This window comes from Theobroma cacao, chromosome 4 (genome assembly GCF_053813885.1).
Source record: "Theobroma cacao isolate CCN51 chromosome 4, ASM5381388v1, whole genome shotgun sequence".
In the NCBI taxonomy this organism is placed as follows: Eukaryota; Viridiplantae; Streptophyta; class Magnoliopsida; order Malvales; family Malvaceae; genus Theobroma; species Theobroma cacao.
This window is the reverse complement of record NC_142642.1, coordinates 2,487,423-2,509,288: the sequence shown is the minus strand read 5'-3', so window position 1 is coordinate 2,509,288 and position 21,866 is coordinate 2,487,423. Positions and strand designations below refer to the sequence as shown.

The 21,866-nt window shown below is 34.7% G+C and overlaps 4 protein-coding genes and 1 non-coding gene across 6 annotated transcripts; 3 read left to right on the top strand and 2 right to left on the bottom strand.

Annotated features, from left to right (window-relative positions):
* Nucleotides 1-3,557: 3,557 nt before the first annotated feature.
* On the top strand, nt 3,558-4,237 carry LOC18601040 (DUF3339-domain containing protein). Its single transcript, XM_018120136.2, has one exon. The coding sequence runs from the start codon at nt 3,812-3,814 to the stop codon at nt 4,022-4,024; it is 213 nt and encodes a 70-aa protein (XP_017975625.1). The 5' UTR covers nt 3,558-3,811; the 3' UTR covers nt 4,025-4,237.
* A 468-nt stretch (nt 4,238-4,705) lies between these two features.
* On the bottom strand, nt 4,706-8,842 carry LOC18601037 (uncharacterized). The gene is made up of 2 exons (XM_018120138.2): nt 8,439-8,842; nt 4,706-5,211 (listed from the first exon to the last, which is right to left on the bottom strand). The coding sequence occupies exons 1-2, from the start codon at nt 8,637-8,639 to the stop codon at nt 4,984-4,986; spliced, it is 429 nt and encodes a 142-aa protein (XP_017975627.1). The 5' UTR covers nt 8,640-8,842; the 3' UTR covers nt 4,706-4,983.
* LOC18601039 (DUF3339-domain containing protein) lies at nt 6,570-7,384 on the top strand. Its single transcript, XM_018120137.2, has one exon. The coding sequence runs from the start codon at nt 6,944-6,946 to the stop codon at nt 7,148-7,150; it is 207 nt and encodes a 68-aa protein (XP_017975626.1). The 5' UTR covers nt 6,570-6,943; the 3' UTR covers nt 7,151-7,384.
* Nucleotides 8,843-10,281: 1,439 nt separating the features above from the next.
* Nucleotides 10,282-10,362, bottom strand: TRNAS-UGA (transfer RNA serine (anticodon UGA)). Its single transcript has one exon. It is a non-coding gene; the product is annotated as a tRNA-Ser (tRNA).
* A 6,056-nt stretch (nt 10,363-16,418) lies between these two features.
* Nucleotides 16,419-20,462, top strand: LOC18601036 (Major facilitator superfamily protein). Of its 2 annotated transcripts, none has more exons than XM_007031841.3 (3): nt 16,419-16,984; nt 18,626-19,557; nt 19,659-20,462. In XM_007031841.3, the coding sequence occupies exons 1-3, from the start codon at nt 16,649-16,651 to the stop codon at nt 20,164-20,166; spliced, it is 1,776 nt and encodes a 591-aa protein (XP_007031903.2). In that variant the 5' UTR covers nt 16,419-16,648; the 3' UTR covers nt 20,167-20,462. The 2 variants fall into 2 exon arrangements, with proteins under 2 accessions (XP_007031903.2, XP_017975556.1); XM_018120067.2 differs by having other exon boundaries at nt 16,844-16,984; nt 18,619-19,557.
* The last annotated feature ends 1,404 nt before the right edge of the window (nt 20,463-21,866 follow it).

Sequence of the window (21,866 nt, the reverse complement as noted above, 5' to 3'; positions counted from 1 at the left end):
AGCTAGATAAAGTCCTAAGGATCCTCGATTGAGTGTTAGCCTACATTAGTGGAGATAGAAACAAAGAACGGACTTATGAAACTCTTGACTAATTTAAATTCTTGCATGAGCATAAACTAATCTGAGTGACATGGTATGTATTGCAAGGAATTTCTCACACACTAAAGGGAAACCAATTGAAAATGAGCTTGCAATTTTGTTGATGCATGTACTTGAACAATATTTGTGATTTGCTGTGAGCTTGGAAAATTAGGCAACATATGAGGAGTTTAAGGGTAATCTTTGAGTTGGTGCAATGAATTTGTCAGTTAATGTTTTCAGTCTTAAGTGTCTTTGATTACTTTAAGTTTTGCTCGATAACTACCAAAAGAGTAAGTTTAGGGGTGTGATAACTCTATGATATAGAGTTATCATAGGGTATTTTTTGGAGCATAAACTTTGCTTGTTTTTTTAGTTCCCTTCTTAGTCCTTAGCAAATTTTCATGCTTTTTAGTATGCTTTTTAGTATAAGTTAACTCTTAGGGTGTCTAGTGTCATTTAGACCATTTTAGCTTCATTTCTTTTCAAAATTTCTTAAATCAACCTCTAACTATTGAACCTTTTGATGTTGAAGGAATCATGGAGCCGAAAGAGAAGCTGATTGTGAGGATCACAACAACTCTGCATGAGGTAGCTTGAAGGAGGAGAACATGGTAGCAGAGAGCTTAAAGCTGCAGCAGTAAAAATGTCCAAGCAGAAAGTTTCTCGCTACAGCAAGAAACAGGGCAAGAAGAGGTAGTAGGATTTTCGCTACAGTGAGAATCCAATCTCGCTGCAGCGAAAATGAAGAGCATTGCAACGCCAAGTCAGCTTCTAGCTCGCTACAGCGAGAACATGTTAGAAAAAATGGAATATGCTTGACACAAGATTCTAGGTCAAGGCTGAATAAAGAGGGGAGCATAAATAAGAACTTTTGCACAGAAAAAGAGGTAGATTCAGGGGAGACGCTTTGGGCAAGAAGAGGTTGAAGCAAAATAGGAAAGAAGAGAAGAATCAAGAGTTGGAGCTTGTAAAGTTGTAACAGAACATCTTCCTCTCTTTCTCTCTCTATCTCATTTTGTAAAACAATGCTTTTTTTTTTTTATGTGTTGTGTACTTTCCTTTTTGAAATGTTGAGCTAAACTTATTAATCTATGATTATGGTTGACTTTACTATGTAGTTTGGATATTGATTTAGGTGGTTGCTTAGTCTCATTGGAAACATTGATGCTTACTCAAATTTAAACTGATTTGCCCATTTATTGGATTGATCACCAATTAAATGTGTTTAAGTATTTAGATGACATTTAAAAGAGTTAATCTAAATTAAACTTAGATTTGAGTAATGTGTGTTCAAAACACTTCAAAAGGAATTTTAGTGCTTTGATGTGCAATTAGGGTAGAAATACATTTAATTGCCGCACATAGTCTATTTGGAAATCCTTGGCTTAAAAAGCTTAGTTTAGTTGTCTCTTATAGACATATAGTGATTCAATTAGATTAAGTAAGTGTGTAATATCTCGATGGAGAAGTACACATACCTCAAGATTTTAGACTAATATCATCTTTCATTGAGATTAAGTAACTAACCAAACCCAATTCCAAATCAAATTTTAGAGGATACCATAATCCTAGAATATTAGACCATTGATTTGACTTCAATTGATCATTTGCACCACTTAGATTAGACTTAGATAATTATATTACATTTTTTTTTTCATAGTTCACAATTTGTTACTTAGATAAAATTAGCTTGTTGTAATTTTAGTAGTTAGCACAATTTTTAGATCAACTCCTTGAGGATCGACACATCAACTTATCACTTTACTACTTGTTGCGATCGTGTCCACTTGCACGTAATATTTGCTTGTATGTTGCATTCAAATTGAGCATATCCCATATTCCATAAGCAAGAGAATTATTTTTATTTTTTTTATTTTTTTTACAAGCAACATTGTTCTATATGAAGTAGTGCTTTACTTATTCTAGTTGTTCTGTTTTAAGTAGTACTTCACTTGTTTTAATTATTCTGCGTAAAGTAACACTTCACTTGTTCTAGTTGTTTTGCGTGAAGTAATACTTCACTTGTTTTACTTATTCTTTATACAATATTATATTGTAACATAATTCTTTAGAGAATAGGTATTAACTAAAATCGAGTATCTACATACCATAACTTGAATTTCTCTGTTGACTCCTTGGTTCTTTTCCTTTTTGGTTGAGGCAAAAAAGTGTTTATAATTACCAAATGTTATTACATTATCATAGTGAAAGGATAAGCTACCCTTATCACAAAAATATAAGGAAACATAGTGAAATAGTTTATCTAATAAAAGTAACAATTTAAAGATATGTTTTGGAGAATTACACAATTACAATTTACAACAGAAAGAAAAATTTCAATGGAACATTACATCAGATTCACTATGAAGGTGTCAAATCAAATATTAGTGAAGAAAAACTTGCTTAAGCTTGGTCTAGTTGTTTCCCATGGGCCATGGCCTAGTCCAAATGCACAAAAGCCTTTTTTCTTTTTGTTTTTTGCAAAATATAAAAAACATTTCTCCTCTGGCTGAGGGCCAAGGCTGCTAGGCCCTATCTGCAACTTTAACACAGATAAGAAGCAGGACTGGAATTATATCTAAAGCAATTGGTTTGAAACTTCTGGTTTTTCATGCTTCTTGCCCTGCCTATGTAAGTCTACAAATAACATTGTACAAGCTTTGTTTAGAGACAGTCGTAGCCTCTCTGGGTCATACTGGCTAGAAGTGTTTTTCTGATACAGGATTCTTGGTCTTTACAGTATTTTCTCTTTCTCATTTTCAAAGTTTCACTTTATCGTGCAGGGCATACCACTTGCCTTTTCAAATTTGGTAATGTTCTTCTCAATCATTGGTAATCCTGTCCGGCTATATCATCTATGGCAAGATCCTCAATCAATACTTGTACCCCTTTAAATAAATGTGGAGGGACTTTTCAAAAACAAATTGTTAGATGTGGAGGGTGTCCTCAATCACCAGGTGCTGGTTATGTTTAACATCTATCCGTAAGTTTGGGCTTACTGATAGATATTAACTATCATTTTCATTTGTGAGTTTAGATACAACAATTCCGAGTAATTCAGCGTCTAGCTGTGTTTCTTTAAGAGAAGTACCAGAAAGAATCATGTGTGTCAGAATCATTCAATTTCATCAGTTAGATGAAAAACAACACAAATAACTGAGAGTAAAGAGTCAAGAATGATGCCCTTAGCAGTTTGTCCTTGGAAATTCTCCTCTACCAAATTGTCTCCCTGTATCAGTTTTCTTAGCCTTGAAATTGCTTAACACGCATTAACCTCGCACACTCTACACACCTTCTGGATGCTACATTAAGTCACAAGCAAACAAGATTTCCAAGCAAAGAGCTCAACTTTACACATACTGCTGCTTTTCCATTCATTTCTTTTATTTTATCTTTAATAAAGCAATAAAGCAAGCTAAAAGAAGTCTCAAAATGAAACAATTATTAGACGCTAATGGAAGAAAAGGAGTTTGTTTCGTTCTCCATAAAGCAAACCCACTAACATGTACATACCTTACCTCCCCTTTAAACTCAATTCTCATCTTTCTCACTAAGTTTAGCATCACCCCCCAGCTTCGCCACCAAGAAAATTAGTTCCATTTCCCCTACATAATAGAATGTACACCTCTTCACTTTCCAATTTGTGCTGGAAGAGAAGTTCTCAAACATTCAAAACCTTGGCTTCAAGAGTGAATTAAAGAAAGAAAGGGGTAAAGAACGAAAGAGAGAAATGAGTGCAGATTGGGGACCGGTCATTGTTGCAGTGGTTTTGTTCATCCTTTTGTCACCAGGGTTGCTGTTCCAGCTGCCATCGAGGACTAGAGTGATCGAGTTTGGTAACATGTGCACAAGTGGGATAGCCATCCTGGTTCATGCTGTAATATACTTCTGCATAGTCACCATCTTGATCATTGCAATTGGCATTCACATACATGTTAACTGATCCAAACTCCCCAAAAAAGGGTAGCTCCTTTTTTCCTTTCCTTTGGCTCTCCATTCGTTTTCCTTAGATGGAGCTCATGTTTCATATACCTTCTTTCCTATTGTCAATCTAATTTCCATTTTCCTTTATTTGTTTTCTTTTTTAACTACTTTGTTCATTGTTGTTTGCAAGATAAATCTTGAATTGTGTAATAATGAAGCTATTTCTTGACAAGATGGTCTGATTTTTTATGAAATTTAATCACTTGAGCTAATCTTACACTTTAAGTCACTATGAAAGACCATTTTAAAGAAGATTTACTGATGGATGATGGTCATATGAACTAGATCTTCCACTCTGCCCTCTAATCCCTTAAAACTTTCAGCATCTACTCCATTTCTATGAGTTTCTTTACTGATTCTAGCCAAATGAAAATGCTATATTAGTTAGTTTTATGAGATTGCCTTTGACAGTGTCGACAAAGACATCACTTGCAAAACCAAGAAAAGACCCAGAAGCCAGATTTTCCCTATTACCTTAAAATTCGCCAGGTTTTTTCTTATGATTACTGATAGATTTCCAGAGCTCTGTATTCCAGCGTCCAAGCTAAATAAAAAAAAAAAATAGCTTTTCCCAATAACAGAAGAACTCTATATTCCAGCATCCCAGATAAACCAGCAAATACTTTCGAAGGCAGTAGCATCAGCGACAAATCGCCAGGGTTTAATTAATTCAGATGGTCAAGGTTACGAAATTGGACAAAGAACTTAAAGCCCTTCTCTTGAAAGTGAGGAAAAAAGATAGCATTTTTCTGACAAAAAAAGGTAAACTTTGCCAGATAAAGATCTGTGCCACACATTTCATTGGTCCAAGAAAAAAAAAACAGGGTAATACAAAGACTAACCATATAGAACCCAACATAGATCTTGAATAGCGACACCAATAGCAAGACTCTCACCGACAGGGATGTGCCACCAGGCTCAGCCGGTGTAGATATGGAGATGGACAGCCAGGATCAAAACAGCATAGATGGCAAAGAAAAGAAGAGTGTGGATAGTAATGGCCTTGCCATTAGTTTTCATGCTTCCAAACTCCAGCTGCTTGCTGTTCCCTGGAAACGAAAACAGAAGTCCTGGCGATAGCAACACAAATAGCACCACCCCAACAAGTACAGGAGCCCAATCCGCCATTACAAGAAATTTCCTTGACTTAGCTGAACTTAACTACACCTGCGTTCAAAAAGTTCCTTTTTTCTTCCCAGAGAAAAGTGAAATTAATACTACTAGATTGTTCTGGGTAAGGTTAAAGTGTGGAAGAGGAAGATGGGATGGAAGTGAAGAAGATGGGTTCAGTTAAGGAGACTTTTAAGGTTGAAAGGGACAGCTGGGAAGTGGAGCCATTTGTGAGCACAAGAAAGACAAGAGAGTTGCGTATGGGTATTGGGGCCGGGGCTTTGTTTGGGTCCGGGATAAGTGCTTGCTCCTTGCTCCTTGCTCCTTGCTCCTTGCTCCGTGTGAATCTCTGACCTTTAGATTAAATTTGTCCAAGTTTGATTAGTGCAAATGAGATTAGGATTAGGGGTGATAATTAATGACGCGGTAAAATAAATCAGACAAAAAAAATCTTAATTCAAAATGATTTGAACATGAGATACCTAATTTAAACTTGAAAAAATTAAATCTTGGAATGATTTAAATTCGACGATCGATTTAATTCAAAATTATAGTAATTTGAAAATAAAATTAAAAATAAAAAATTTAATTATTAATTTTATTTAATCCGAACTCAGAACATTCGAACTTGAAATTATCGAACCCGAGATGACTTGTTCCCATCCGAATCCGATTGCCACCTCTATGAAAGAAGGGTTTTTATGCACTTTGCATTGTTAGGTGTTTATGGGTTGAGCTGAGTCTACCAAGTCTCTTTTTCAAAGTAAAGCTTGGTTCGATCCATAGATTTAACTATTATTTTATTATTAAAATGGAAAAAAATATTTTTTATAAATATTTTAAAATTAAAATATAATATTTATTAATAAAATAAGTTAACTAAGCCGAGACTCAAATCATAGATCTATCTAAGTCAATTCAAACCCCAAATTAAAATATGAATTATTATTTGTTTTTGGTTTTTGAGAACCATTTCATTTTATTAATTTTGACTATCTTGATGATGACTAAAATATGAATATTTTTTTTAAAGGTGATTAAAATATGAATATTTTAAAATGAAGAAGCATATAACTTAAAAAAATATGTAGATAGTTAACTAATTTTTTGAAAAATGTTTTCCATGTTATGATAACAAAAAAAAATCAAAAGATTTCGACCATTGAAATCAATAGGAGCAACAGAGTGATATGCTTGGAAAATATTTATAAATTGTTTCTCACTTTTCTGCAGGCAGTGGGGAGGGGATGGGAGTAGGTAGTTTCTTGTCAAAGCCTCAAATTTTTATAATCAAAGGCATGAAAAGGGGGAAGATAAAAAGAAGCAATGGAAAAAAGTAGTGTGCATCTTAGCCTCTCTCGGGCCATTTTTCTGAATTGATTGGCTAGTTCTGTACCTCTTACCTTCTTTTATAAAAGCTTGTGGTGTTCTCAAACACTAATCCTGATATGGACGGTGATCCTGGAGCATGAAGCACCAACAGATACATGGTGTACTGCAGTTGGTTGTAGAGGGCCTGTGGGATTGACATCAACAGGACAATTATGCCTTGCCTTATCCAACAAAAGCAAGAGATTTTAAAAGATTAAAAGCATAAAGTGGAATATTTGAGAGTTCTTATTTTTAGCTTTATGGAATTCTTATTCTCTCCATAAAATAAGCATCCAAGGCCCGTTTGATTCCTCCTTTTTCTATTAACTCTTGGAGGTTTGAGTCCCAAGGAGCTGCATAAACAGAAGGTTGGGGACATTTTTGAAAGCCATATAGGATGAATGATTGGGCTGCTCCCCTCATAGCTGCAGCGTTGTTTGCATTTCTGTCACCAGGGTTAGTCCTGCAAATCCCTGGGAAGAATCAACCCATTGATTTTATGAACATGAAGACCAGTGTGGCAGCCATATTTGTGCATGCAGTTCTCTATGCTTTGTTCCTGATCCTGTTTCTTGTCGTTCTTCATGTCCACCTCTATGTCTAAGAACAAAAGGGTGGCTTAAGAAGCTGTGCCAGGCACTCTCTCTACTTGACAGGATCAGATTTTCATTTTGTACTGTTTTATTTCTTAGTTCTAATTTGCTGTATGATCCCATGAAAATCTTGCAGTCACCGATGAAACTAAAGAAATCGGTACGGCTTGTAAGCTCTTGTAGTTTTGTTGGAAGTAGTGAATTTTAAGAAGAAATGAAACACTTTGCTATGAATAGTGCAGTTATCTGAGCAGATGTTCTCTGTAAACAATATTTCTTTCATTCTGAACTTGCTAAGAATGACAGGAGATAACCAGGAGCCGGTGATAAAATTAACAGCTTCAGTTCATTTCTCTGGCACCATACAGCTTCCAGTATTGCATGTTAAACTGACAAACAGCCATTTATGGATGTTTTTACTCTACAATCATTTTATTTTTCTATAAATGCATCAAAGCCTAGTTTCTGATTCTGATATTCCATGAACTGCTGATTAAGCATCAAAAGGTGACATTGTCAACATAACTGATGATCCACCTGAAGGCCAAATTTGGAGCTTATACATGAAATTACTGATAGAAATACATATCGGTATCACCATTTGCTAGCTTCCACCATAAAGAAATCATAACTAGTAAGGGTATGCAAAAATTTTGATAACATAGAAACCTGTCAAGTTGAGCATGAGCTTCAGAATTGTTTGCTTAATCTTAAAGAACCTAAGCAATTACAGGGATATGCCCTGTTTTGAGCACAGTAATCATTTGAACAAGGAAAGAGGAAAGCTATATAAACCTACCATTTTCATCGGCCTCTCTCATGTCAAATCAGCCCAATAATTCATGGAAAGGGAAAAAAATGAAGTCTAAATGCTCCGGCCCCACTTCTCAAGCCATTAGCCAATGATTGTTGAATGGTCATCTGGTTACTAAGTTAGCTGTAGATTAGTTTAGTAGCCATAGAATAAGATAAAGCTAAAAGGAATCAGGTAACCATGGTCATCTGGTTACTAAGTTAGCTGTAGATTAGTTTAGTAGCCATAGAATAAGATAAAGCTAAAAGGAATCAGGTAACCATGAGCAAGAAAGAAGTGGATCCACAAACCAGAATCAAACCATTTATTCTCAAATTTGGACGGTAAATGTGAAGTGAAAAGCCAAATGACCAAGAAATATAACTGTATAGGAACTTCGGTTCAAAAAAGGCACAGATGAAAGCGACAGAAATTGAATTACATACCAGTCCACAAACTTAGTGTCTAAAAATGATGGGTTCTTGCTTTGTCAGCTATGAACCAACATACATGTGCACACCGACAGCTAAGAGGAAGATACAGATGAGCGCAAAGTAAATTATGGAATGCACCAGGATGGATAAACCACTGGTCTGAAAGTTGCCAAACTCTATGAACCGGGATTTTCCTGGAACCTGAATCAGCAGCCCTGGTGTTAGCAGTATGAACAACACCACTGCCACGAATACCGGCCCCCAATCAGACATCTTTCCTCCTCTCCCTTTCTCTTGCTCTCAGCAGCACCAGAACCCTTAACGTAAATTATTTGGTGGTAATCTGATCTATAATGAATATAAGGAGTGGAGATGGAGATGGAAAAATAAGAAAAAGATGATTATAAAGGAGGTGTTTTGCTTTAGGAAGAAGAGACAACGGGTTTGATGACTAGGAAAAGTGAAGATTAGCGAATCAAGCTATTCGGATTCACACTTTTCTCCACTTACAATTATGACAGGCACTTTGGAGGAAAGGAAACTTCGCCTTCAACACTCAATGTGGTACGACAATTGTGCATTGCTTGTTCTTTTCTGAGCAAATATGATGTAACCCAATAACCAATCCCAACAGGCAAATCTGTTTTCATATTTGAACTTCCCTTAGCACTCTCAAGTACGTTTTCTGTCCATGAGCGGATTTTACAAGAAGCTCCGCAATGGATTAATTCAGTTGATTTTTATGTCTGGAATCAAAATTTATCCATTGGAGTGAGAATCTTCAGAGGCTTTAGATTTGTTGCAAGAAGCTTCCTGGAATAGTGGTGTTCAAGAATCCCCTTTTGATTACTTATAAGATCAGTATTCTGGGGCAGAGCCCTTATGGGTATATCCCCATGATCACGCCACGGCGAGGATAAAGTATATATGGTTAGCCTTCTTGACATCCTAGGATTACTTTTATCCAATTGATCAATAATTTAAGCTTCGATGGTATAATTAAGGATGCTTTGGTTGCAAATCCAATTTGCTTAGTGACTATTTGCAAGAGATGGATTCTGGGAGGCAAGATACCCGATGGTGTTACCCGAATTCTTTATTTTTTTCAAGCTTAAGTCATGTGATTTTCTAAAGCTTGCTTAAATTTAAGTTGCTAATACTGGTATCATATTTACATATGATGTGAGATGAGGGACCACAATCAGTAGCATATAATTTTCACAATTTTATTATTTGTGCCGTTTTATTTGGACTGCAACTGGTATTGTGGGCTTATGTTAGCAACAAGATGCAGTCGTTTAGTAAGGCAAAAGGGAATAGAGAACAAAGTAAGTTACTTAACCGTATGTATATAAAGCAAAATGGAATAAAGCAAACCAGGATAACTATACTTCCCGAATTGCAGATCAAGTAACCTAGAGAAGGAAGCAAAAGGTAAATTTCCAGGATGACCAGAGGAGTGCCACTAGCCAGAAGCCTGCTGATATTTGATATGTCAAAAGGTTGAGGATTTCCCAATTTGAATGTCAGCATGTGGATGTATGAGTTCAGTAAGAAAATGGAGACAAGACTGCCTCTCATTGCATAACCTTAATCAACAAATTAAACAAACATCAATAGGCTATAAAATCATATGATAAACCACCAAATTCTGCAGGTAATATTCACAACTTTGCTTCAGAAAAAAGATACACCAACTCACAAACATAAGAAACTGTCCATTTCTATCTTAAACGGATAGGGATGTTTGCTGGCTGAATATGACCCAATGTGCATCTGCACCCCAACAGCTAACAAAGAAAAGGCAAGTCAGTGTAAACAAGGACCATCCACATTGTCCATATGTGAAATACTGGACTGGGCACAGCCCATAAGTGTCGTGGCTGGGCTGAACTCTGGGCCCTAAAAACTGGAACGTCGACAGCAGGGTTCGAACCTGCGCGGGCATGCCCAACAGATTTCAAGTCTGTCTCCTTAACCACTCGGACATATCGACGATCATGTCGATGAGCGGCTACTGGCACCGGATATAAACCGGTTAATTATGGACTTTGATTGCACCCCCTTGGTCAACTTAATAGCAATAATACTAAAATATAAAAGAAACAGACAAGGTTGGGTGAAGATCTTGTCTTACCAACATGGATAGACATAGATTTGCGCTCTTCAAACAAAAGGATGCTATAATAGCACATATATGTTTGATACAAAAGACTAAATAAATCCAATAGCTCAACCCTTTGTGGAGTGTTCATATCAAACTTTATTTATCTTTTGTTTTTTTCCCATTTGTTTCCTCTTCGGTTTACAAAATTCAATCCCCATGCTTTATTTAATATTGGTGGTTTGTGATGTCTTGTGATTGATACTCTTGTCTTTACCATATGTAAGCATACTATTATTTTTACTTATTTACTCTCAAAGTTATTTCTAATTTAAGATTTGACCTATTATAATGAATTTGGGCTTTAACTATATTTATTTGGTTTAACATATATTTTTTGCGTGACTAGAACTGTAAAAGTGTTGTTATTTAAATTTTTAGTTGTACTTTTCTTACTTTTAACAATAATAAATGAAATGTAACTATTACTAATATATACAACTTTTATGATTGTGTTTTTTTCAAACGTTGTCAAAATCTTATATGATAATTGAATATACACTCAAGTATTTAGTTCATTAGTTGATATATGAGTTTCTTACTTAAAGTAGATAACATATACACTACTGAGATATATTCCTTTAATAAGCTTCATAACAACTCTCTCATGAATCATTTTTTTCTATTTAATGCTTTAGGCATAGTGAAGGGATAACTAGCATTTGAGCTTGCAAAATATTTCCCTCTTTCTTTATGTTTTCTATTTAATTTGTAGCCTTGCTACAAGTTGGAGGAGCATGTTTATAAGTTTCAACACTACTATGAATAAACATTCAAAGAACAAATTACCAAATGTCATTTTCTTTGCCCAAGACCCATATGTCAGGTCATTTATTTTAACATCTTGTTGAAGAGACAAAGACCTGAATTGTTACCTATCATTGCACCAAAGTACCATCATATATCAGCAAGCAATTTCAGCCACACCAATCCTAGAAGTGCTACAGCTTGAAATTATTAAAGAGTTGTAAACCTTCAGTCATTAAGATCATCAACATTCGACAAGAAAATGTTTGGCTAAATGTACAAAATGTCAATTTCCATTTTCCCCGACTTCATCCCTAGTAATTATTGATCAATTACTTGTGTCCTCTCTAAATTTTAGTGCTTTAAAATCAATAAACAAGATAATTTATTCATTTATTTTCTCAATCAAAGAAGTTTAATTGAAAATCATAAAATAACAGATGATTATAAATTTCGTTAGGAAGATAAAAAATTATGTCTACACACAAACATAAAAAACAAAAATTAAAAAAACGTTTCAAATATGAATGACCATCCAAAACATGCCTACACACAATACATTTTTCGATAAAATAATTACATTAAGATAGAAGATCATACATCATTCATGACAACTTCGTGTTATCACCACGTATAAAATATCTCTAATCAAAATATTTTACGATGTAAAATAAAGTTAGGTTAGCTTGAACTCTTCCTTTTGGCTAAGAACAAAAGCTAGCCATGATGTTTCATTTGATTAACTCCCATGCTCTACATTCATCCTAATGTGATCAGTTCTCAAAATCGTTTTAGTTTCTACCGTTTTGGAGTTTTGTGCTAATATGACTAGTTTTTCAGCTATTCCTATCTCTCAAGTGGTACCACAAAACCAAAAGCAAGTCTTGAAAGGGAGATCCCAACCTCCCTCAGCCTGGTGGGTCAAAATCAACACTGATCAAAATTAAAAAGCTAGACATGGTTTTTTTTTTTTTTTTTTAATTTTTCTTAGATGACATTTTGTGATTTTTTAATCAATTAACATTATGTGAATAATTTCTATTTTCATAAAGAATTAGATTATTAATTTTGTGAAAAATATATAAATATTTTAGTAATTTTATTGGGCAAATTTAGTAGTCTAATTTCTTATGAGAATAAAAATTATTTACAAGTTACTAATTAGAAAAAAGATATTTACAAAATGCTAATTAAAAAAAAATCACAAGATATCATGTAAGAAAAATTAAAATCATAACAAGTATAAATGAAATTTACTAATGTAAGCTTGATAAAGAATATTTCTAATATTATATCGTTATTTTTTAGACTTAGGGAAGTGGATTTGAATCCTTTTTTATAACTATAAAAATAATAAATCAAATATTCGAGTGTTAACATTATATCTTTTTTATTAAAAAAAAAAGAATCCAAAAACTCAATCATTCAAAAAATATCCAAATCTTATATCTTAGTTTTGCAAAAGAGCATATTCCTCCCTGATTGTCCATATTACAAGTTCAAATATTGAATCAATGATGGTCCATTTCTTTATTTTTTTTGCTTTTGATTTGCAGAATATCGGTGTTAGATTTTGTAGTGGGTTGGTGGGAATATATATATATATTACTAGCAATTTGCTCCAAAAAAATATATATTTTATTAGCTACATTACCTGATCAAGATTTGTCTTTAAACTGTTCACGGGATTGAAGTACGTAGCAAGAAATTAAATAAATTTCAAGCATCAAATATGTGTGGTGAGCATGGAGGAACGTGCTGAAACAAGTTGGACATGATCACGACGATGTTTTTGTTTCTAGAAAATTAACATTCAAAGACAAAATTATGAGGAAATCAATTTCCTTTTTGTTCAAAACTGATATCGATATCACCTCCCAAACTCGTTGAAGAATACCGACTCAAACCACTGATTGATGCTACTTATTGCCAGATTATAGCAGAAATACAAGTGCTTTTGACAGACAAAATTACCAAACTATGAAAATAATGGTTTGAACAAAAAAAAAAAAGTGTCAACAAACCTCACAACTAACTAGTTCTACAAATACAAAGTTCTGACAAGCTAACGCCCAAGTGAAAAAACTCATCAGTCAAATAGAATTAGTAGCTTTATCCTGGATGCGTAACATGCACGAGCTTAAAATCATGCGATAAATGGAGAATTTTCAGTAAAATAAACAGGTTAAAGATGATTGTAGGAAAGGTTGATTTTGTTCATACTCTTAGAGAATCCAACTCTTTTGCAAATATCTTTAGCAAAGTTTTGTGTTGATAGAACTGAAATGTTTTATGCTTAGTGATAAGGGAAGTAGATATGACTTGGATTTGAGCTAGTTTTCTAAAATTGTATTGGGAAGCATATATATATATGTATACATATTTTTAGCATTCGTGTCAATATTCAATAACAGGATCAGTCCAGAGTACCTTAAAATTGCAAATTCAATGTCAGGATGGATAAGAAGGAAACCCCTTAGCTTAGTCTGGATGGATAAGAAGGTAGATGGCCTACCTTTGGAGGCATCCGGCTGTTTGCTGCTAGAAAAGCCATTTCTCGACAGTGTCTCAAACCGCAACACGTGTATTTTTCAAACACAAACCCTCGGTTGCAAGAGTTATCTACAAGAGAAAGCCAAGTTGACGCAATAGAAGAACTTACGGCCTTTCCATCCAGGACATTGATTTTGGTAGCGATCTATTTGGCCTTGGCCCCCATGCCTTTGACAGAATCTACAAAACAATGGAAACTCCTGGGGTCCTTATATGTCACCTGTCAATGCTTGCTACCTCAAAGTGTTTCCCACGGGGATATTTTATTGTATTTATGGACAACAGGACGATTATTACAAAGCTTGAAACAGCTTTATTTTATAATATATATGATCCAAATAAATATCTAGGGATGTTGCTCAAATATATTAAAAATCTAAAAAGATCGTTAGACTATGCACAAAAGTTTAGCAAAGCTTGGATATTGGCATCTTTGCTTTTATTAGAAATTCATTTCTCTGATTGCATTACAATTAATTTGAATTTTAATTATTCTTTTTTGGTGTATATGCAATTTTTACAACTGCATTTTTACTTAGAAAACTGTTAAAAATTTATAAGGTACAATTAAATTCATAAATACACTATTAAAAAAATAAAAAGGGTGCAATTAAAAAGACTTTTAACAGTAATATTGGGAAAAATACAATCAAAAGTCAAACTTATCATAGCAATGACTAAGAACTTTTCTTAAATATATGATCATGCTGATTGAAGGACCCCATAATCTTAACATCTAAATATCTAGAATACCTACCTTAATTGAAAAAGTTCCTGCCATGAAACGTGCTGGGGTCACACTTAGGGCAAAGTTATTGAATTTATGGACTTTAAAATCACATGGGATTTTTAATTAGTCAAGGTTCAAGGTTCTAACTTTATTCAAACCTAGACAAAGAGAAGTACCGAAGCAAAAACAAAAAAAAAAAAAGAAAAGAGAATCACCATTGCCATGTGATTCATGGAATCAATACAAAACATTATTTTTGCTTGTCCTATACACTAAGATGTTCATTTTCTACTTTCACCATTTTGAGGTGACAGACAAAACAAAAAAAAAATAAAAATATATACTTGAATCTGCTTAGGTTTTTTTTGGGGAGAATCTTATTAGCAAGTTAGGTGATAAATGGTGAAAGCTTGATTAGAAAAAGTTTCATTGACGATTGAAACCGACAGTAAAAGATGAATTCATGGCCCACAGACAATGGAAAATACCCTCTCTAAGCAGCAGATACATAGCATCTTCTGTCATATCCCTCTCAGAATTGCTGGGGTTTACAAAGGACATCCTAATGAAAAGCTATGGCCATTTGGTTGCAGGGCCTTTCAGCTTTCTAATAAGAAAGAAGATACAAGAAAGGGGAAAAGATTCTTCTTTTTCCTTTTGTTTGTTCCTTAATTCGGTTGGCACCATTTGTTTGGACGATATACCTATCAAGGTTCTATTCATTTATTAGCAATTAATTTTATGTTGAATACACGTCCTAAATCTGATATTTACAGTAAATGTCGTCCTCGTTCATTAACTCCCTCGTTCATTGACTCTCTTTATATCTCTTCATGATTTCTTTCACTTGATAAATCTATTATCCTACGCATAAAAAAAAATATTGAAACAATGGTAAAAAAATCTCATGTAACTTAATTACAGATATTTTGAGAACTTAGATATAACAAAAGCTTTATTCACTTATAATCAATTGATTTTAAGTTGAATGTTGGTTATAAAAATTCAACAATATCATTATATTAAAAAAAAAAGAAGAAATAAAAAATGAAAAGCATATTTATAACTAATAATCTGAATAACAAATTGCATCATAGCATATAATATATATCCTAAAAATAAAGATAACTCAATTAGAATAAAGTGCACAACAATTGGATTCTATAATTCTCTAATGGAATGATAAAAGAGAATTGCGTAATCCCACCCAAATAAGGAATGTTGGGAAAGCATCATTTTGCCAAAGACACGAGATTACTTTATGCAATACTTTCTTAGTATGTTGTTCACGGAAGGAAAAAGCAAGACTCCAATCCCGTATATAATAGGAGGTATAGAGCAATTATATGCTATAAAAGCTCTTTTCTCATAATAGACAGTTGGATATAATATAAACAAACACTTAATTAAATATGATAAAAATATAAAACTTTAATTATAAAACACATATACTTTAAATTTTATTATTATTTAAGCCAAAAAGGTTGCCTTGTTATACTATTTTTGTGCTTTTCCTGTTGTGACAGTGAAAATTTTAGGAGAAAATGAAAAATGGTTTCACAGGAGCTAATCTCAACCATCTATTTTCCAAATATACCACGTGTCACACCCCAGGCCCTCAAATGGAAGAACAGAAAAATCAAACGGGAACTGCCATAGAAAGAATCAAACAAACAGTTCCCAACGTGTCTCTCAAAGATATTATGGTACTAATGAGGCATCAAATCAATGTCAAATTTTTCTCATCATCCTCCACTTTACCACAGTGGCATTTCCTGTAAATATCTGGAACAATAGACCGAAATTCACGGGAATTTAGAATAAAATTATGCAATATGCCAGCACCGGCCAGCAGCCATGTTGAATTATATACCGAAGAAACACCCACATTGAAATCATTATCCTTCACCCTTCTCTTTTGTTCATTTGCACATAAATGTATTGAGCCCACAAAGTTTTCTTCTTTAAAAAAAGATCTGTCTTTGTTAAAAATCCATAATTTTTCAACTTGGATTGAGAACAGAAGCCAATACCTCAATCAAGAACACCTTCCTTCTGTTTTCTTGTGGTTTTTTGAAGAATTGCAGAATGGGAAGATTGAAAGAAAGGTTTCAGGCTTTTGTGAATAACAGATGGCTGGTTTTTGTGGCCGCAATGTGGATACAATCTTGTGCTGGGATTGGGTATTTGTTTGGTAGCATATCACCTGTGATAAAGAGTTCTTTGAATTATAATCAAAGGCAGCTTGCAAAGTTAGGTGTGGCTAAAGATCTTGGTGATAGTGTTGGGTTCTTAGCTGGGAGCTTGTCTGAGATTTTGCCTCTATGGGGTGCTTTGCTCGTTGGTGCTGTGCAGAACCTTGTTGGTTATGGTTGGGTTTGGCTGATTGTTACTGGGAGAGTTCCAGTTTTGCCTTTGTGGGCTGTGAGTATCAATTTATAAGTTCTTTTATCAGTAATATTAACATGAATGAGACGGCTGAAATCTGAAAGTCTTTGTTCTTGTGTTGATTGATCTTGGTTGGTAGTTGATAATGTTGAATACTTGATTTAATTCAGTCACTTCGTAAGTCTTTTTCAGTTCTTCTGTTTCTCTTCTGTTTGCTTGGAAATGCTATGATCCTCTGTTTCTTCTTCTTTTTGAGCATTTTGGTCCATATGGTAATATTTTCTGCTTATAAATTTTGTCTTTTTAATCCCATATGAACTGTAGCCATTTTTGTTGAGTCATAATTTGATCATTTTAAGATTTTGATGATTGATTCTTTTTTCCTTTTCTGTTTCATTTGAGTTATATGATTGGAGGAATTCATTAAAAGGAATATCCAATATCCATCTGATAACAGATTTTGCTTGTAATTTTACAAAATTAAAATCAATGCTGTATTGATTGTGAAATGGTTTTAAGTTTGCCTATTCTGACAACATTGGCAAATTAACTAGTTTCTTTATTTTGTTTTATTGTTGTGCAGTTCTTTCCCCCTATTCCCTTCTCCCCTGCTGTTTCTTCCCTTTCAAAACATATTATTTGGTTCAGCAGCCTTGCATTTCTGGCAGTTGTGATGTTTTAAGACTCTTAGACTTGTCATTGTCGATTCAAAAAGTTTGATAAGTCATTCTGGTTAGTGATGCAGTTGTATATGAGCTGGTTACTTAACTATTCTTGGTTATTGACTGTCTCATGAACCTCTAGGTTGCAACGAACCTCTAATCCCCCATCTAACTTCTGTGGTTTGTTGCCTCTTATCCATATAATAATTGTTCTTAATTATACCTAATGTCTCACTGTATCACAACATGTAGGTTGAACTTTTGAAACAAAAACTATATTAGAAAGAAAAAAATACAGTATGCAAACTTCTTGCCATGTCATTCTTCTGCTTAGGCTAAAATAATTGACAGATGCCGAAATAAGTAGTCAGTTATTGTAGTTGATAATGGAGAATAAGAGATATGGCTGAGTTGCACGGTATTTCCGTCTTTTAAAGCTCTTGAGGGAGAATAGGGGCTTCCGTTTTTCTGGTGGTTTAAGTAAGCATCCTCAAATATAAGCTATGACAATAATGGGCTGTCATCACAGGTCCAGGCTGGCTAGCTTGCAATCAACATCATCTATGATATTTGATTGTGCTAATATCAAATCCTTTCAGAATTCAGATTCACCACTTTCTGGTTCATTATCATTTTTTTTATATATTGTTTTTATAAACATGCGGTTTCATAAAAAATGTTTTAAAATCTCAAAAAATGTCAAAGTAAGAAGCATAAATTAGGATAAAAGTTTAAGATTGCCATGTTCTGTTGAAGAAAGGACTTGAGGTGATCTGATCCTGAATTATTCGAGAAAATTTATTAGATGGATACCAATCTATTTAGTTCTTTTATCTGGAAGATCAAATGTGGATTTGAGGTGGTAAATGAAGGTGATTGATTTATTTCACATGTTACTAAGATCATTTCATGCTGTTCCTTTTAACTTGGTCCAAAAATTTGTGTATCTTTAGAAATTTTTAATATTATATAGCATCTCACATCGGTTAGATTGTTAACACATCTCAGTTTGCAGATGTGCATCTTAATATTTGTGGGAAACAATGGTGAAACCTACTTCAATACAGCCGCTCTGGTTTCTTGTGTGCAAAACTTTCCCAAAAGCAGGGGTCCTGTGGTAGGAATACTCAAGGGCTTTGCTGGTTTGAGTGGTGCTATTTTGACTCAGATATACACAATGATTAATTTCCCAGATCACGCGTCTTTAATATTCATGGTTGCGGTTGGGCCAGCAATGGTAGTTATTGCTCTAATGTTCATTATCAGACCTGTTGGAGGTCACAGACAAGTGCGGCCATCTGATGGTTTAAGTTCTACATTTATTTATGGTGTGTGCCTCCTATTGGCCGCTTACCTGATGGGGGTCCTGCTTCTGGAAGATCTTGTTGATGTGAGCCACATTTTGGTCACAATTTTTACAGTGATTTTGTTCGTTCTTCTTTTCATTCCCATAGCTATTCCCATTATACTGAGTTTCTGCGAAGAGTCTAGAGATCCAGCAGAGGAGGTTCTTCTACCAAGGCCAGAGCAACAAGAAGCAGGAAAATCTGAACATGATGCTAATGAAATAATATTCAGTGAGGTTGAAGACGAGAAACCAAAGGAAGTAGACTTGCTTCCAGCATCAGAAAGGCAAAAGCGAATTGCTCAGTTGCAAGTAAAACTGTTTCAAGCAGCTGCTGAAGGAGCAGTAAGGGTGAAGAGAAGGAGAGGTCCTCATAGAGGGGAAGACTTTACCTTGATGCAAGCTTTGATCAAAGCAGACTTTTGGCTTATCTTTTTCTCTCTTCTATTAGGTTCAGGATCAGGGTTGACAGTGATAGATAATCTTGGTCAGATGAGCCAATCTCTAGGGTATAATAATACTCATATATTTGTATCCATGATTAGCATTTGGAACTTTCTTGGTCGTGTTGGTGGAGGTTACTTCTCAGAGATTATTGTGAGGTACAGACTGATATCATTTGCACCTGGATGCTCATAGACTTTACTTTAATAATGATTTTGACTCATTTTTCTCACCTTTCTACTGTGACATCACTGTATAGGGATTATGCTTATCCAAGGCCAGTAGCTATTGCTGTGGCCCAGCTTGTTATGTCTGTTGGTCATGTCTTCTTTGCTATGGGATGGCCTGGGGCAATCTACATTGGTACTCTGTTGATTGGGCTTGGCTATGGTGCCCACTGGGCAATTGTGCCAGCTGCTGCCTCGGAGTTGTTTGGCTTGAAAAAGTTTGGGGCCCTGTACAATTTCCTCACGCTGGCAAATCCTGCAGGTTCACTTGTCTTCTCAGGTGTAATTGCTAGCAGTATTTATGACCGTGAAGCAGAGAAGCAAGCTCAGCAACATCATATCCAGCCGCCAGTTTCAGGCTCAATTTTCTCTGGGATGTTTGCCCAGGATGAACCACTTAAGTGCGAAGGCTCTGTATGCTTCTTTCTGACTTCCATGATTATGTCAGGATTTTGCGTCATTGCAGCTGTTTTAAGTATGATACTTGTGTATCGTACTAAGACTGTTTATGCCCACCTTTATGGAAAATCTCGCACTTGACTTCTAGGGTGAGAACTAGGAGGAACTTTCATGAGTATTTTATCCATTTAACGCAAGCGTTTTTGCACAAAAACTGAGATTGTACGTGTTTGCCTTAAATTTGTGATAATAGTATTGCCATTAAGATGTTGGTGAGGAGCATGTTCCGATACTAAAACAAGTTTAGATTATATTCTTTGCTTCGTAATCTAGTTTAGTGATACCATTTTTAATTGTGAAAGATTCTGCTTTGAGTGTTCAAGTGCTGTACAATTTCTCACTTCTTATATGAACTGAGTTTGATTTTGTTGATGAAACTTTTTTGACATTTTCAACGAGAGGTGATCTAGATTAAACTTGCATCTTTTGATCATGGTGATTGTGCTTGTTTTGATCACAGGTAAAGTACTGTGGCTTTAATGGTAGTCTATCCTGTATGTATGGCCAACCTTAGCACATTAAGAGATGTGATTGCTTGAGAAAACTATCTTTAATTCAAAGGGATGCAAGTGACACTTTCTTTTCGTTTTCTTTTCTCATTTTTGGGTATTTTGTATGGAGTCCTCATTTCCTGTGTGGCTTTTTATAAGAGCCAGCTTGGTTATTCTCAAAATCTGGAATGAAGACAGAGAACTCTCAGTGTTTCAGAAGTTCCATCCGTCCATGGATTCAGTAAAAGAATCAACAAGAAAATCCCAGCATTGCAAGAGAGAAGCACCAAGCTACCAACTGAAGAACATCTACCTTCAGAAATTGACGTTATTATTTCTTGTGCCCAGCCTGGCAACCTGACATATTTTCTCATCCTTTTGTCTGGCTCAATGTTTCTTTCTCATTCCTTTTAGAGTTACCAATCAAATGAGCATGTGGTAGTTTCGGGTTTCATTTGATTTAGGTCTATTGAGTGCGTGATGTAAATATGAATTTTTTTTTTTTGAAAATTAGCAATATGATTTCCATAAATAAACAGCTCTACTAAAGTTGCCCACAGGGAGGCAAGGATCAAGCCAAAAGGCATCAAGAGACCAATGATACACAGCAAGACTCAAGACTCAGGTTGTGATGAGATCAAAAGAAATCCCAACTACAAAACATTAAAGGACCAACAATCATCCCACAACAACCTAAGTGCAAAAAATTCCTTGTACAAAAGAAGCAGAAAGGACCACACAAGATCTGCACAAGATGGCCTCAAAACTAAAACACAAGGCAGGAGAGCAGAACTTGCCTATACAGCAAAAAACCGAAAGAACATCCAGGAAATTCACATCAACCGGTAGATGATAAAAATCAGAACTTTCATCAGCAAAAAGAACGAGAGAAACCCATAAAAAAATCTCATCAATCAGTATAAATTCATTTGGGAGGATAATGATGTTATGAGGTGGATTGATGAGAAAATATTCGTAGATTCTACTCTACATATAGCAGTTTTTTTTGGGCAAACTCGTTTTGCAATGGAGATGATTACCTTTGATGCCTTCCTCTGCAAAAATGTTAAACAAGTTTGGCCTAATCACATGCAGTTGGTGTCTTTATTTGTATACGCTGATTCTGATCTTGTTCGTGTCAAAGGAATAGAGCGGCTGCACCCAAACATTTATTTTATTAGTTGGTGCATAATCCTCTTACCTAAAGAGTAGGATTTGAATCCTCCCCTCCAATTATAAAAAAATAAAAAAATAAAGTGCCTTACTCCTTTACATTATGTTATCATGACA